This window comes from Electrona antarctica, assembly GCF_951216825.1.
Source record: "Electrona antarctica genome assembly, chromosome: 16".
Classification (NCBI taxonomy): Eukaryota; Metazoa; Chordata; class Actinopteri; order Myctophiformes; family Myctophidae; genus Electrona; species Electrona antarctica.
Window position 1 is genome coordinate 13,592,909 of NC_136797.1, and position 17,867 is coordinate 13,610,775.

The 17,867-nt window shown below is 41.5% G+C and overlaps 1 protein-coding gene across 1 annotated transcript in view; it reads left to right on the forward strand.

Annotated features, from left to right (window-relative positions):
- Positions 1–15,621, forward strand: part of dpysl2b (dihydropyrimidinase like 2b) — a 45,000-nt gene extending 29,379 nt beyond the window's left edge. The window contains exons 6-14 of the mRNA XM_079524529.1: positions 2,083–2,163; positions 3,573–3,641; positions 5,366–5,486; positions 6,059–6,215; positions 9,490–9,631; positions 10,576–10,746; positions 12,922–13,101; positions 14,021–14,198; positions 15,490–15,621. Coding sequence (XP_079380655.1) covers positions 2,083–2,163; positions 3,573–3,641; positions 5,366–5,486; positions 6,059–6,215; positions 9,490–9,631; positions 10,576–10,746; positions 12,922–13,101; positions 14,021–14,198; positions 15,490–15,578 — 1,188 coding nt within the window. The 3' untranslated portion in view covers positions 15,579–15,621. The remainder of the gene's footprint in view (positions 1–2,082; positions 2,164–3,572; positions 3,642–5,365; positions 5,487–6,058; positions 6,216–9,489; positions 9,632–10,575; positions 10,747–12,921; positions 13,102–14,020; positions 14,199–15,489) is intronic.
- The last annotated feature ends 2,246 nt before the right edge of the window (positions 15,622–17,867 follow it).

Consider the following 17,867-nt stretch of genomic DNA (forward strand, 5'->3'; position numbering starts at 1 on the left):
CACCAAAAGGGGTTCCCGCCCAGAATGCATTAAGGACAGTACAGCCAACGTTTATATTTCGCTCTCCCGTGCCGAACTTTGACGGGCTCTTTATTATTGTGTAGTTGGGGCAGCCGGGAGATGATGATGAGTCATTCAAGACGTCGTCAGTTTCTGTCTGTGTCCATGAAATCATTGGCGTTACTGTGACTCATCGTATTGTGGGAAATTGAGCCTGCATAATCTAAAGTATCAAGCTGGCCTAGTGGTCCAGGTGCATGCCACATAATAGGCTCTGGGCCTGACAGTGTGTCGTGTGTTTGAGTCCCGTTCATGACAACATCTTTATTTTTTTATTTAACCTTTACAAGTGGGAACTGGCCAAGAGGCAGAAATAAAATTACACTTCAATACCACATTGTCAATGTTACATTTTGGACCAGCAAATACAACATCCAGAATACATATTACAGTACCTATGAATAAATACAAAAAGTCCCCAGTCCTACTATTTAGTAGCAAAATACACCATATACACCATATACACAATCTACACGATCTGAACCAATAAATAAATAAATAGGCATGAACATAGGCTAGTACATATCCAAACATGTGCAGGTGTTGGACTGTACATCAAAGATGATCCTTTTGAAACTTCTCAAGGGAACTTTCAAAGCCAAATTTGCTGCGTGTCTCTCCCCCTCTCTCCCTCCCTCTTTCCTTTCCGTCTTCACTAACTATCAATAAAGGCACAAAAGAAAAGAAAAAATGTGTAAGGCCAAACATCACAGTTTTGCTAGAGTCTTTGGCAACGTATACTGTTGTGATTATTGCCTGGTCACTTCTGTTTTCAATATAGGCCTTATGTAGATATCAGTTCCAGAGTGGATCCAACGGATTGTGTGGCCCTGGTCTTTCCCTAGTGGGTCTGATCGAGGGTAGCTACTGGGACGTAAGTCGGGAAAACCCAATGACCTTGGGATACATCACTGAGGATACGTCCCAGGTGCATCCAAGTGATGTATTTTCGTTCTGTTGTGATTAAAACCAGGAAAAGACAACACTTGTCATATCACAATATTATAATATCCCAAATCCCAGAGGATATCTACAGTACTCTCATTTCATATCACGATAAATATAAAAATACTTACCCCAGGATGAGGATTGTTTGAAGTAGGGATATTTCATCTGAGAATTGAATACTAAAGTCCATTATCGTAGCGCAGTGTGTCATAAATCACAAAATGTGACATTTTATTAGTCATTCATCCCTTTACATCACATATTGTTTAGTGTCAGATACATAGGTTAAGATACATAGACCCTCAGCTGTGTTGGTCCATGAAAAATACATGAGAAAACACATGGAATTGGCCTGTTAACCCATTTAGACCTGAGAAAAGATTCTACAAATGCCTTCTAAATCCTGACAGTTTTCTGAAAAACCCTATGTTTCTATGTCAGTGTTGCTCAAACAATTTTATGTCAAGGACTCCCAAAAATATATGTAATTGGCCACCGACCCCCATCTGAAAATATGTTGTTGGCAGCCGGGAGATGATGATGAGTCATTCAAGACGTCAGTTTCTGTCTGTGTCCATGAAATCATTGGCGTTACTGTGACTGATCGTATTGTGGGAAATTGAGCCTGCATAATCTTCTAGGTATCAAAGCCAGGGCGCCCGCTGGCCTAGTGGTCCAGGTGCATGCCACATAATAGGCTCTGGGCCTGACAGTGCGTTGCGTGTTCGAGTCCCGTTCATGACAACATTTGCTGCGTGTCTCTCCCCCTCTCTCCCCTCCGTCTTCACTAACCATCAATAAAGGCACAAAAGCCAATAAAAATGTTTAAGGCCAAACATCACAGTTTTGCTAGAGTCTTTGGCAACGTATATTTTAGCAAAGCAAAGATTTGAGTCAAAAACGTTCGTTCTGAAAGAATATATATTCAAAGATTCGCGCCACATTTTCATGATTTTTCAATAGCTAAAGTATAACACAATGCTTAAAACACCAAAAGGGGTTCCCGTCCAAAATGGGTGGAGACGTGTTCCAGTCTGAGACGGTGATGACACCGATGTCCTTCTGTTGTTACAGGTGTACGAGGTGTTCAGCGTGATCCGTGATCTTGGAGCCATCGCTCAGGTTCACGCGGAGAATGGAGACATTGTAGCTGAGGTACGGTAGTACATACAGTACACAACACTCACATAGTATCAGTATCAGTACATAATACTATATTGGACCATATCGGGCATATTATTACGTGTATAAAAACACAAGAGTTAAATTAACATGCAGTATGTTTTGCTGCGTGTTGTGGAGGGAGGCTGTATATTGAATAGAGATGGTTAGAGATGAATGTTGCTTGGAAACGGTTGGCATCAAATAGGGCATTAAAGGACCACTTCACCACTTTTCAACTTCTCTTCCTATAATTGGTCCTCACTAATGTTATGATAAAATACCACAATTTTTTTCCTACTCAGTCTGTGTCTCATAGGAAGGCTGTGGACAGTTCAGAAACCCGTCCACCAGTGACATCATCGATGGGGAATCCAAGCTAATAGAAACTGCAGGCTTTCTTTTCCTGAAAAGTTGCAATGCAAAAATGAAAGCCATAGTTCTTACGATTTAACAAATCTAAATGTATTTTAAAACAAATCTTGTTTAAAAAAAAATCTGTCTAACGATGATGTCACTGGTGGACGGGTGTCTAAACTGTCCACAGCCCTCCTATGAGACACAGACCGAGTAGAAAAAATGGTGGTGTTTTATCATGAACATTAGTGAGGACCAATTATATGAAGAGATGTTGAAAAGTGGTGAAGTGGTCCTTTAAGCAACTAGTCGACTATTCAACTAGTCGACTAGTAAATCCACTAGTCGACCTTGTTGGTACTATTTTTTTTGTAGGCCTCAAAATCAGGTAGATTATAGACAGTTATAGTCACCAATGTACACAGTTTTTAAATGTACAAATATTTATTTTTCCATTTTTACATAATAGGTAGTTAAACAACTAGTCGACTAGTGAACTAGGCAACTAGTCAACTAGTAAAAATGACTAGAAGTGAATGTCCTAGCATCAAACATACAACTGGGCAGACTCCGTTTTTTGATAATGTGCCAAACCGTAAGAATATTAGCTTCTGTATGAATGAAATTGTCTCCTGTCTTGTCTCAAGACCAGACCAGTCCCCTACGGGATCACAAGACACCAAACAACATAAACTACACAGAGTTACATGAATCAGTTTTACACAACACAGACAGACAGATAATGACAGATGAAAGTATTACTATGACTTAATAATAATAAGTCATAATAATTATTTTTGGTAGGTTATTTTATCTACAGTCACAATGTGAGATGTTCAATACTGGCTCAATGGCCAACAGATGCAAAATTAGCGTGCGTGTGTGTGTGTGTGTGTGTGTGTGTGTGTGTGTGTGTGTGTGTGTGTGTGTGTGTGTGTGTGTGTGTGTGTGTGTGTGTGTGTGTGTGTGTGTGTGTGTGTGTGTGTGTGTGTGTGTGTGTGTGTGTGTGTGTGTGTGTGTGTGTGTGTGTGTGTGTGTGTGTGCAGGAGCAACGTAAGATCTTGGATCAGGGAATTACTGGTCCTGAGGGACACGTGCTGAGCCGTCCTGAAGAGGTAGGACAGTAATTTCCTTCAATGGTTGTCCTGTTTTGTTTGTAGTATTATTTCTAACAAACACAACTAACAAAATATGACTCAGGATGCAATTTACAATTTAGGCATTTAGCAGACGCTTTTAATCCAGAGCGATTTACTTTAAGCAATAACAAAAAGCATGGCATACATCACATGTATAAAAAGTAGTTATCATGAAACATGCGTAAGCTAAGAACGTAACAGTGGAGTATCTATATCATGAAAATATATAAACTATACATACTGTACTATATTATACTATACATAGTTACTATAAAGTGCTATGACTACATAAAAATGTAATTCTAGTGCTGTCTACATAACATGCTATAAGTCTGTTTAAAATGCTATCTAAGTCTACATAAAGTGCTATCTAAGGGGCTAGAGCAAGTGCTACGGGCCATGATGGAGTCTGAAAAGGTGGGTTTTCAGACTACGGCGGAAGATTGGGAGTGAGGCTGCAGTTCTGCAGCCTCGAATAGTTGGGGGACTTCAGTTCGCAGCAAGACTGTGCGGAAGAGATTTGATTTCTCTTAGAGAGGACTGCACTGACTTTCGAGTTTCTTTGGTTAGTAAGTGGAGAATCTTTTAGAAGATTATGATCTCCATTACTTTAGCTTTTTGGCAAGTTTTACGTAGAAGCTCTGGATCTTTGGCGTGGCTATCATTCACCATCTTGAACATTGATTTAATCTGTGTACACTGGTGTTATGAAGAACAACATCCGAACATGGACACAAAGTAATGGAGATTCTTGCTTCATGATACTTTTCACTGTGCCTGTCAATATTATCCACTTTAACGCTGGTGTCCCAATTTTGGGCATAAGCAAAATGATTTAGAATGTGATTTTGTGGATAGGTGGTTAAATCGGCCAAGCCCACTCTGTTGGCTACACGCATGTCACGCATAATGTTGACAACTTTGGATCAACACCAGTTCAAGACCTGCATTGCATGTCATCTAGCCCCTCGACAAGCTCTCTGCTGTCCAGTCACAATAAAGTACTATCTTTAATGGGTTGAACATAATTCTTGAGGGGTAAAAAATAAACCATTGCAGAGGTCACAAGTTTGTTTCTCAGCCTTTGAACCCATTAGCGTGTATAATTTATTTTGCTGTTCCTCTTGTTTTATCTTTCTAATAAAGTGTTTGCACGCAAAATACCCTTTTAATATTATTTATAATTTATCATGCAGAAAATATGGTTTGATCTTTTATCCTACATCACTGATGACATGAAGATTGCAGGGGCTGCTGTTTTAAACAGCAATGAGCAAGCCTTAGCTGGACGTTTTTTATGTTGTATTTTGATCATGGAGAAAAGATTAGGTGCCAACGTGGTCGTCCGTTGAATCCTCTCCATCTGTGTTGATTTCGTCGACTAAAACGAAGGACTACTGTTCGTCTTTTTTCACTGACGAAAACTAAATGAAAACTAAGCTATGATGACTAAAACTACAAGCTACAAGCACAGCTTGTAGATCGGCTATTTTCAGCACGTGTAAAATCAGCCATTATGACGGCATCAAGGCCCGCCAAAATACATTTTAGTCGACTAAATCAACTGTAGATTTAGTCGACTAAAACTAGACTAACACTAAAACATTCCAGGTGACTAAAATGTGACTAAAACTAGACTAACACTAAAACATTCCAGGTGACTAAAATGTGACTAAAACTAAATGAAAACTATTCTCCAGGTGGAAGCGGAGGCGGTCAACCGGACCGTGACGGTGGCCAATCAGACCAACTGCCCTCTCTACATTACCAAAGTGATGAGCAAGACGGCCGCCGATGTCATTGCTCTGGCCAGGAAGAAGGGTGAGAAAGAGAGAAGGCATCTCAAACCATGAAAATCAAATCACTTCAGGAGACAACGTTCTTTATTTTTTGCTCCACTGACAATGGTTGTGAGGATGCGTTTGTGATGATTTTAGTAGAGTGAGATAATCTTACGTCCCACACCAGCAGTGCTGCTAACAGATTTGTTGCAAAAAGGTCATTTCGGTAATAAAATCTCCCTTGTTGTTGTTGTTGTTGTTGTTGTTGTTCCAAACCACCATGCGTATAAAAATAAATCTCCCATTCATTAACCCATTTTGACCTGAGATCAGATTCTAATAATGTCTTCTACATCCTGACAGTTTTCTGAAAAAGCTATGTTTCTATGTCAGTCGTTCTTCGATTTTTCAAAAATAGCAGACCTACAAGCTTGTAGCGCGCCACTCGGTGGCGCGCTATGAGCTTGTAGATCTGCTATTTTTCAATAGCCAAAGCATAACATAATGCTAACACCAAAAGGGGTTCCCGCCCAAAATGGGTTAATGACACACATGCCCATAACTTAGAGATTACAGTGTTTTTTGAATTCTAAATGGTGTTGGACTTTTCAGGCACTGTGGTCTACGGGGAGCCAATCACTGCGAGCCTGGGAACGGACGGCTCTCACTATTGGAGTAAGAACTGGGCTAAAGCTGCTGCCTTCGTTACAAGCCCTCCTCTGAGCCCCGATCCAACCACGCCCGACTATCTCAGCTCTCTCCTCTCCTGGTAAAAAGGATATACGTTTCATTTATTTATCTTTCTCCCAATTTAGGGCATTCACTTCTAGTCATTTTTACTAGTTGACTAGTTGCCTAGTTTACTAGTTGACTAGTCGACTAGTTGTTTAACCACCATTTATGTTTAAAAAAAAAACAGAAAAAGAAGTTTTAATTTTTTTGAAAAAACCCCAAAACGTTTTTTTTTTTTTAAATAAATATTTGTACATCTAAAAACTGTGTACATTGGTGACTATAACTATAATCTACCTGATATTGAGCCTACAAAATCGGGGAAAAAAATGAACCTTCTTTTTTTTTTTCTTATCAACTAGTCGACTAGTACCAGCAAGGTCGACTAGTGGATTTACTAGTCGACTAGTAAACTAGTTGACTAGTTGCTTAATGCCCTAGTTGTTATATGCCAATTCCCTACTCCCTGTGTATTGTGGTGTAGTTTCTCTTGTCACTGCTAACTCCTACAGTTAGTCTTAGGCCTCACTCACACCTAAGACACATTTGTGTCCTGTGTGTTCTGTGTGTCATGGCCGCCTCAATGCATTTCCAATGGGAGTCACATGGTTTCATGACCTAACCTTGTTGCATGTAACCTCGCCTCACCAGGCTTTCCACCACCTCGGAGGAAAGCCTGGTCTCTGTTTCAAAAGTCCGTATGATCCTGTCGGGAGCGGATGATATCGTTACGTCATGTTGTGTAGTATTGTTTTGTAGTCGACAGGCAGGAACAACGAGGCGGCAACTTCCTTTTCCCTCAAACCGATTTTTCTCAATAAAAGCTCTCGTAGCCTGTAGCTTTTATTGAGAGAAATCGGTTTGAGGGAAAAGGAAGTTGCCGCCTGTTGTTCCTGCCTGTCGACTACAAAACAATACTACAACATGACGTAATGATATCATCCGCTCCCGACAGGATCATCATACCCTAAATGAAATGGTGCCCAGGCTATGTTGCATGGCTGTCTTCTGCCCCCCCCCCCCCCCCCCCCCCCCCTCCCCATGCAACAAGGTTGTGTCTTCAAACCATGTGACTCCCATTGGAAATGCATTGAGACACAGCACACACACACAGGACACAGGTGTGTCTTGCGTGTGTCTTAGGTGTGAGTGAGGCCACTCTCTGAGGCACAGAGACAGCCACGCTCCTTGTTGTCACAGTTCATTTGGTGGCTGGCCAAGCCGTACAGAGGTTTCAAACCCCTAGGGCTCCATTTTCGTCACCGCTAAAAACCCTTATCCCTAAACTTCTTTGCCTTTTTTTTTTTTTTACTATTTTGCAAAACATTTTTGAATAGTTAAAATGGCCAGTCTATTTTAATATTTGTATTAAGTTTTTTCAAAATAGGACAGACAGATAAATAATAATAATTAAAAAAAAAGACAAGACAGGAACAAAAATAAAAATAAAAGGAAAGAAAAGAACAGGGCATGATTTCATTCTGAATGAGTCATTACATTACAATAAATTACGCTGTGTAAAGAGTGGAGGACATACAACTAAATGCTGAGGTTCAATGTGACATTTGAAATGTGACATTTGAAAATGGCCAGTCTACAAGCTCACAACGTGACAATGTAGATTGGCTAGTTGAATGACGGTGATTGATGATTTTCTGTGACGAAAATGGAGCCCCTAGTCTCTGCAGTAGTGGGGCAGGAACTTTGCCCCTGCACCACCCAAATGCACCCTGGTAAAAGTATATATATATATATATTCCTAAACACCCATACTGTGGGTACACTGGGTTGATACATATGGTGATGATGATGATTATGACAAATAATACCCTTCTTGCAGAGTACTTGGTGAGTTTCAACTTAAGGCAGATGTGGCAATTTACAGAAGGAAAATGAAAAAACTGGCACTGCCATTGGTGTTCTATTGGTCACAGTGATGTCTAAGGAGATTTTCACATATGCATTTTTAAACAGTGGGCTAAGCTGCTCAAGCGCAGGCTGCAGAAAGCCCAGGGCTAGCTTAACCCCGTCTGACACTAAAGTGTATTAACCCATTTTGACCTGAGATCAGATTCTAAAAATGTCTCCTGTCGTTCTTCGATTTTTTCAAAAATAGCAGACCTACAAGCTTGTAGCGCGCCACTCGGTGGCGCACTATGAGCTTGTAGATCTGCTATTTTTCAATAGCTAAAGCATAACATAATGCTAACACCAAAAGGGGTTCCCGCCCAAAATGGGTTTGAAAATCTGAAACATAATCATCAGGTACTATGATTATACTAAGAGGAAGATTTCTTTCAAAAAAGTGTACAGAAAGTGTTACAATTGTGCTTTTTATGTGGCCACACCCAACAGTTCATTAAGTATACCTGGTTTTCACCTAGCTGCTAGTCTGGCTGGATTTTTTAGGAACATTTGTTCAAATAAAAAACCAAAATGCTTATATAAAAAAAATATTCATTATACCAGTGATAGACACAGACATAATACCAGACATGTTGCAATGGATCGATTTACAGTGCCTAAGCCAAGAACTGATGCAATGCAGTCATGTACAGGGCAATGACTTTCTGGAACTCTCAGTATGCATCACAGAAATTAAGGGTAAAAGGCATTTTAAGAAAAGACTGAAGGATTTTCTTATACATATTGCGAATTATATTGTAATTGTGTTTATGTCAATATGCCAGTTAATGTAATCTAGAGTGAATGCACTAACTGTATTTGTTATGCTGTAAATGTTTTTTTTTCTTTTGTGATATCTGTAATGTTGTTTTTATTTCCATTTATTTTTGTATGTATATTATTCTGTGAGGATCCCAGGAAGAATAGCTGTTGCAGATAATGGGGATCCTAAATAAACTAAACTAAACTAAACCTTCTGAACACTCACAACACACGGTAATTAATGATTATATCAAACTCGAGAATACGGACATCTTTTTTTTTTGTGGCTTTCGCCTTTATTATATATTTTGTATGGAGGGACAGACAGTAGGCTGGCAGGAAATGGGGAGAGAGATGAGTCGAACTGTGCCTGGACCACTGAGCCATGGCGCAGGCCGAATACGGACATCTTTGATTGCTTGTTTTCGAAGAGTGCTCCTAAACCCTTGTGTTTTGGGGTTAGCCTTGAAAAGACAAGAATAACCCTTCTGTGGAAGGTGATTTTAGGAATCCCTAGGCTAAGAATTGTGGTATCCTCACTTTCGAAGCTTTTGATTGATGTCAACTCTAAAAGCCAATATAATCCATTTGCAATGAAAACCTAATGAATTGATCATCTTTACATTCCGCTCACTTCTCTGCAGTGGTGACCTTCAGGTGACTGGCAGCGCTCATTGCACCTTCACCACTGCCCAGCGTGCTGTGGGCAAGGATGACTTCAGTCTGATCCCTGAAGGTGTCAATGGCACGGAGGAGAGAATGTCCCTCATCTGGGACAAATGTGTGGTGCGTGCGTTTGAAGCTTGATTAACCACTTTAAACTCTGTTGTGCTGATTATTTCATTGTAGGCAAAAAAAGAAAGAAAAAAGGTCCTTTCAGACGTGTGGAAACGTCATAACTAATTCAACCAACGGGTTGTGAGGACGTGTACACACGTTCTAGCATTTTCATTGATATCAAACGATAGAAAAATATTCAGATTTTTTTTTTGGGGGGGGGGGGTTGGCCTCTCCTTCTGCACCATACTCCTTGCTCTCCGTGCATGCGCCCTGCCGTTCACTTCCCTGTATACGGCTCAAAAAGAATGCCTCGTATCTCCTAATCTAGGGAGCTCTCCGTGGTTTTGACCAGATGGATATACTAAGCTCTTCATTTCTGACTTCAACATGCCTCTCGTTCAAAATATGAACGCGAGGGATTATTATTTAGTGGACCTAAAGACAATTTATGATGATAGCCACTTGTGAAATAATGTTGAATTGTGATTGAAACTCTTAAGTGTTTAATTTGACTGAGCAGTCAGCACTGCACAAACTTAGGGCATAATGTGACATAGTAATATGAAAGTCACAGCATCTTGTGTGGGTCTAGCCAAAGCCAGGAGCCTTGTTAAAGTGCCGACTAAAGGCCTAGACCGCATCAATGCAACTAGTCGCAACTCCTTGCAAAACAGTTTTAAGGCCATACCGCAACAATGCAACTCCTTGCAACTGCCATTGGAGATAAATGGTTGCAAGCAGTTGCATGTTGCAAAGAGTTGCATTGAGGTGCATTGAGGTGGCCTTTAGTCTCTGAACCACCGCTAGCTCGATTATACGTTTCCTTTGAAAAGAGCATGATGAACTAATTAGCTTAACTGGTGCGATGCGATTATGCAGATTCATACTAACTCAAGTTACATCGCCCAACATTTTCCCTTATACACGGTTTCATCTTTGGTGCATTGCAGGTGACGGGTAAAATGGACGAGAACCAGTTTGTGGCAGTGACCAGCACCAACGCAGCCAAGATATTCAACCTGTATCCCCGTAAAGGTCGCATTGCTGTGGGGTCTGATGCTGACCTTGTGTTATGGGATCCAGACGTCACTAAGATCATCTCTGCTAAGACCCACAACTCGGTATGCTTGTGAAATATACTGTCTTATCTACTATATGAAGTTGGAGTTGTGACGGGCATTGGACTGGACATTCGCAAAGCGACACATTGCCTGACAGTGGGGGCAATGCGTTGGCTGACCTGGCAACGACAGGTAGCAGCAGTGTGGTTTTTGGCAGCAGATTTTTATTTTAGTCTTAGTCATAGTCTCTTGAATAGTTTTCACTTAGTTTTAGTCACATTTTAGACTAAATATCATAATATTTTAGTCGACTAAATCTACAGTTGATTTAGTCGACTAAGATGGATTTTGATGGGCTTTGATGCCGTCAAAATGACTGATTTTACACTTGCTGAAAATAGCCGATCTACACGCTCACAACGCGTCGCAGCGTGACTCGTTGTGATCTTGTAGATCGTCTATTTTCAGCATGCAACCAAGTATAAAATGACTTATACTGGATCTCTTGTCCACTAGTCCCTTCCTAACATTTTAGACTAGTTTTTATTTGTTGACAAAATTGTCAGTATATTTAGTCTTAGTTTTAGTCATCGTAGCTTAGTTTTCATTTAGTTTTCATCAGTGAAAAAAGGTAGTCGACGAACATTTTTCATCTTAGTTTTAGTCGACGAAATCAACACTGACAGTTAGGCTGACAGCATGGCGGGAAGAAGAGCTGTTTCAGCCTATAGCGTTAGGAGTTCTGCAGGGCAAGAAGGAAAAAAAGTTAAAAAACCTTAACGTTGGATCCTGCAACAGTCTCGACTGACTACTAGTCTCAAGAGACTAGTCAGACCATGATGTCACAAATGTCTTGCCATGTTACAGATTTTACTAATGATTAAATCAGCTACATGTCTGAAATCAGTGCTATTGGCCTATAGACTACTGTTTGTTGTATCAGAGGACCTTGTATTTATGGCCCTTTGACTGCTGAGCACGACTAATAGTAATAGGTTTAAAACTACACCAGTGGGTCGTTGACATTGCGGTGACTCAGAGGAGTGATGTCATCCATAAAATCTGCCAAAGAACTGGAACACATATAGTTTGTGATTGTTAGCAGGCAAATGCATTCAGAGAGGTGTGTGTGTGTGTGTGTGTGTGTGTGTGTGTGTGTGTGTGTGTGTGTGTGTGTGTGTGTGTGTGTGTGTGTGTGTGTGTGTGTGTGTGTGTGTGTGTGTGTGTGTGTGTGTGTGTGTGTGTGTGTGTGTGTGTGTGTGTGTGTGTGTGTGTGTGTGTGTGTGTGTGTGTGCGCGCGCAGAAAGAGAGACTATTAGTTTGCATGTCATTAGTAACTAATTGCTAACAGATGCCATCTTCTATGGTTTCCCTCATTTTGCTTGGTCAGGAAATGATGAACTAATGTTCATGGAGAAAATTGTTCATTTGGTGTGTGTGTGTGTGTGTGTGTGTGTGTGTGGGGGGGGGGGGTGTGTGTGGCCACCTCCTAAAAGCTACTGTGGCTGAGGTCATAGCAATCTGGTTGGCTCTTAAAAAAACATCATTATGTCACTGGTAGGCTGGCCATCATCATCATCACGCACGCGCGCACACACACACACACACACACACACACACACACACACACACACACACACACACACACACACACACACACACACACAGAGAGAGAGAGAGAGATGCCATACCTTTTTATCATGACATAGATTATCCACCGTTTTCAAAGTTGATTTAGATGTAAATCTATTGTAACAATACACTTGATTAATAACTGCATTCTTCACATGTTAGTCCTTCACATAGTTTTATAGTCTAGTTTAGTCTTATAAGAACAAACAAAGAGGTAGCAAAGTGGTTTCATTTTACGCTCTCAAGAGTTAGATTATTGTTAAACTTCTGCATCACTTCATTTACAAGAAGTCTACACAATTAGAGAATGTTAAATAATTGTTATTTTGATCACGGTTTGCCTTGTTATCTCTCGGTACCAACATCAACAACCGCATGGAATTGTGGACAAAATCTTATCCGGCAACAAAATATTCAAAGTGTTGGGTCTGAGAGGCTAAATCTCCATCAAATGGTGGTCCGTGGCTCAAACAAATAAAGTGACCTAATGTTTATGTTTATGTTTATTGAAGGATCCCCATTAGAGACACATGACTGAGCCTCTAGTCTTCCTGGGGTCCTAAACTCACCCGTCACATTGTCTTTTTTTCTCTCCCCCCACAGACTGTGGAATACAACATCTTTGAAGGCACTGAGGTCCGTGGCGGTCCCCTGGTGGTGATCAGCCAGGGAAAGATTGTGCTGGAGGAGGGGAACCTCCACACTACTGAGGGATCGGGACGCTTCGTGGCCCGCAAACCCTTCCCCGACTATGTTTACAAGAGGATAAAGGCCCGCAGCAGGGTATGGACGCCTGATTTATGTTTCTTCTGCTTGTGCTTAAAAGTTGCCGATCTACAAGATCGCAACACGTCGTCGCGATGCAGCAGCTGCTTGTGAAAAAGACAATGGTCTGGAAACCGTCAGAGTAAACTTAGCTCTCTTAACCCATTTTGACCTGAGATCAGATTCTATAAATGTCTTCTACATCCTGACAGTGCTCTGAAAAAGCTATGTTTCTATGTCAGTCGCTCTTCGTTTTTTCAAAAATAGCAGACCTACAAGCTCATAGCGCGCCACTCGGTGGTGCGCTATGAGCTTGTAGATCTGCTATTTTTCAATAGCTAAAGCATAACAAAAGGGGTTCCCGTCCAAAATGGGTTAATTATGGCAGTTACAGAACATCTATTTCATTTTTACAGTGCTTAACCGTTGCTTTCGATTATTTATTCGTGACAGTTTCCAGGCATTAATCCATTCTGGACGGGAACCCCTTTTGGTGCATTATGTTATACTTTAGCTATTGAAAAATAGCAGATCTACAAGCTCATAGCGCAGCACCGAGTGCCGCGCTACGAGCTTGTAGATCTGCTATTTTTGAAAAATCGTGCAAATGTGCCGCAAATCTTTGAATATATATATATTCTTTCAGAGCGAACGTTTTTAACTCATAACTTTGCTTCTGGGGGGTCCCTGGAACAACATATTTTCAGATGGGGTCGGTGGCCAATTTCATATAATTTTTGGGGGTCCTTGACATGAAATATTGAGCACCACTGATATAGAAACATACAGTAGGTACAGTATTTCAGGAAACCGTCAGGATTTGGAAGACTTTTTTTTTTTTTAATTTCGACGTCAGGCACTACAGTAAATGGGTCAATGAATGCATTACGAGCGAGCGGTCTGTTTGTGACTCCTGTTATGTGTCTTTCTCCTGCAGCTGGCTGAGCTGAGGGGGGTCCCCAGGGGGCTGTACGACGGGCCGGTCTGCGAGGTGTCGCTCACTCCTAAAACCATGACTCCTGCCTCGTCCGCCAAGACCTCGCCCGCCAAGCAGCCGGCGGCGGCGGGCGCCCACCCCCCCCGAAACCTGCATCATTCTGGTTTCAGCCTATCCGGTCAGTAAAGACCATGTGTTGTTTTTTTGGCAGCAATTTTAGATTTTTGGTTTTAGTCGTAGTCTTCATTTGGTTTGTTCACGTTTTAGTCACCCGGGAATGTTTTAGTGTTAGTCTAGTTTTAGTCAACTAAATGTCATGAGATTTTAGTCGACTAAAATGTACTTTGGCGGGCCTTGATGCCGTCATAATTTACAAGCTTGTAGATCGGCTATTTACTTATACTGGATCTCTTGTCCACTAGTCCCTTGCTAACATTTTAGTCTAGTTTTTATTTGTTGACGAAATTGTCAATATATTTAGTCTCAGTCATCGTAGCTTAGTTTTCATTTAGTTTCCATTTAGTTTTCGTCAGTGGAAAAAGGTAGTCGACGAACAATTTTCGTCTTAGTTTTAGTCGACGAAATCAACACTGGTGGGGAATTATTTCCTGGTGCCCTCGTCGTTCTGAAAGGGGTGCGGGACTGCGACGCTCTATTCTCCATATGCAGACCGCGGCCATCTTACCATATAAGTTAATGGCAAGGTGCTAGCTACCTAGGTGCAACTTCCATTGGCAGCCCATTCATCCAAACAGAAAAGTCCTATCTGTATTAAACAACGTCAAACTCACCAACATTGCAGCTGTACGGAAAGCTTCAATTATTCTATTTCTATCCTCAAAGTGTTTGTTTCATAAGAATCCACTGTATACATGTTATGAGCTACTTTGTGTCCTTGCAAGTGATTATTTTTCTAAGTGCTGGAGTTTGGAAGTGCTCGTTAGATATCACTCAACTGCCCTATGTACCACCTGTTTTGAATTAGCACATAATGCAAGAGGCAGCAGGACCATAGAGTATATAAAAGGATAGAGACTGAACTGGCGCGAAGCTCCGCCCCCCCAGCTATTCATGTCAGTGGAAGTTGCTCAGTGGCGTTTTGAAGCACCCGGAAGACTGCCGGAAGTGCCGTCTCAGAACGTCTACTTCCGCATTTGACCACCAAATTTTGGTGGTCAAATGCGGAAGTGCAACCGAGCGCTCAATGTTAAAGCCCAGCTGCACGGGGTTTCCCGGTCATGAATCCACGGGTCCGCCTGTAGTCCCTCCTCCTACCACTAGGGCCGAGCGCCTCAACGTTGAATAGCCTCACTGGCCCCTTGAGCAGGACATTGCTTTGCTGAAAACGAGTGCTTCCAAACTGATGGGCAATTACGGATGTACATGACATACAGTAACAATCACCTAATGTAATGTAGTGTAAGATGTTAAAGTTCTTATTTCCCCCCCCCCCCCCCCCCCCCCCTCAGGTGCTCAGGCCGATGACAACATCCCACGCCGGAACACCCAGCGCATAGTGGCCCCACCTGGTGGTAGGGCCAATATCAACCTGGGTTAGAGCACTCTCCCCAGAGGGCGAACTCGGGGGGGCAAACGAGGGCTTTGGGGGGCAGGGAGTGGGGGGTGTGGGTGTGGGTGTAATGCATCAGGAACTGAGAAGCCCAAGTAAAACACGCCTACATCGGGAACCAACAGCCTTCACGTCGCCACACACCCCTCAGCCTCAATCGCTCACCCCCCTTTTTCGCTCCAACATGCCACCTCCACCCCCCCCCCCCCCACCCTTCCCTCATCCATAACACCCTGTTCTAGAGAAGACACCTAGAAAAGTTCTGCCTCATATGAAGAAGGAAAAAAAAGGAAACAAATGGCAACACTCCTTATTTGAGCACTTTTGACTGTATTATTTAGTGTTTTATACTGTAATTTCTTTTTTACATGCCGTGTATATTTTTAGTTTTATGTTACTGTGGTAACACAGGGGTCATACAGGAAGTCTTGTTCTTATTTTCATCCATTCTTTTGTGTTTTGGATCAAAGGTAAGTGATCCATAAATACATATAATAATTTGTCTTTTTGCAGTTAAATACATGCAACAGTGGCCTCTTGTGGTTCAGTAGGGGAGTATCTGAGGTTTTTGTAAATGTTGTTCTGTTCAATTTGAGTGACTCTACTTCCATCTTTAAGATTGAAACATGTCGCTGATAAATTGTCATGAAAAGGGCTGGGGCCGCAACCGCATAGTGCAAGTTAAAGTCATACTGTGTAACTTCATCAAATATTATTATTTATTTTTTTACAACTTCTCTTAACCTTATTAAATAACTTATTTGCGAGTGTCTGTCCCAACACACGTGTCAAAATTACCTAGTCACTGGACATTTTTATTAATGTATTTTACAGTTAATAAATTCTGTTTTTGACAACTTGAACAACGGTGCAAAATGTAGTCGGTGCATGCTTGGACCCGGCAACATTCCTTTTTGAGCATCTATATTCTTTATAGATAAACGCTGTAATTAGCGGGACGCCGCCAAAAACAGAAAATACTTCTTAAAATGAATGTTACACAGTATGACTTTAAATGTAAATCCAGTAACTGGACTTTCCTGTTATTGGCACAAATCTTGTGTTATCCCACTTTCCTGAGGTACATGAGTGGAAAACCACGCTCCATTTTAATAGTTCATTGCGTCACGATGTCACGCAGGGAAAAACAGCCGATCTACAAGTTCACAACTTGTAGATTGTCTTATTTTCCCTCCATGATACCGTCACCCCTATGAAGCATAAATCACGTTCCAGTCTCTTCACTCACGGCTGCTGGGTGCCCTGTGTTACGCTAAACCATGCTCCATATTTATATTTGGCTGCTGCTTTTGTAGAGTTTGCTGGTGCTTGTGACACATCTCCTGGGGTCAAGAAGCCCTCATACAGTGGGGGTGGCTGAAAGAAACCATTTGGGAAGGAGAGAAGAAAGGTTACTTACTTATACTGTCATGTTTAGATCCGATCTTGACAACCTCTCCTTGCCTTAATCAGCCTTAAAACCTTCCTCATAGAGAATTGTCAAGTCACCTGGTAGTGTTTGGGTTGGTGCCACTCTGTTCCTCAATTAACCCATTCACTAAAGTATAGCTCTTCTCAACTTTGTTTGCATTCCTACGGATCCCAAAGATCCATACTCTATTTTGCCAGCTGTTGCAGCATCGGTTGCTATTGCACTTTTATGTATGAACCACCATCCATCACCAACCAGTGCATTTGCATTAGTGAATGTTTTATCCTCATCCTTTTTATACTCATCAAATCCAACACTTTCCTTTTGAATCTTTATGTGCCTGAACCCACAGAAGTTGTACTGATAGTTTGATTTTTGTATTATTATTATTATTGAGGTAAGAGGATGATGTAAGATTTAAAAAAAGAAAAGAAAGAGAAAAAGTTGCAAAATAGCTGGGTTTAACCGATACAAAGGTGCCAGATTTTGAGCTTTCAAAAGGGCCTATTTTACTGGTAGTGCTCCCGTAGAGATGAGAAATGCTCACTATCTTGAAATATTCTATTGTTTTTAGAGTTTTAACCTGTTGTCACAACTGCTTTTTAAGTGTCATTCTGTAAGTATAGGTGCCTACAGGCTTGAGCACTGTTTGATTTTATGCTTGAAAGTAGACATGAGCTAATTGTTACTCCTGTGTAGTGTTGATGTGTGAGGGTTGGGGGACATGTACCGCAGGCTCTCGTACGGCCATGAGGTCGTCTCTCCGACACGGCCCCGGGCCATGCCGACGGCCTCATGTGTTCCTGCTCCCCCTTTTTTTTTTTTTTTGCATGGTCTGGTTTTCA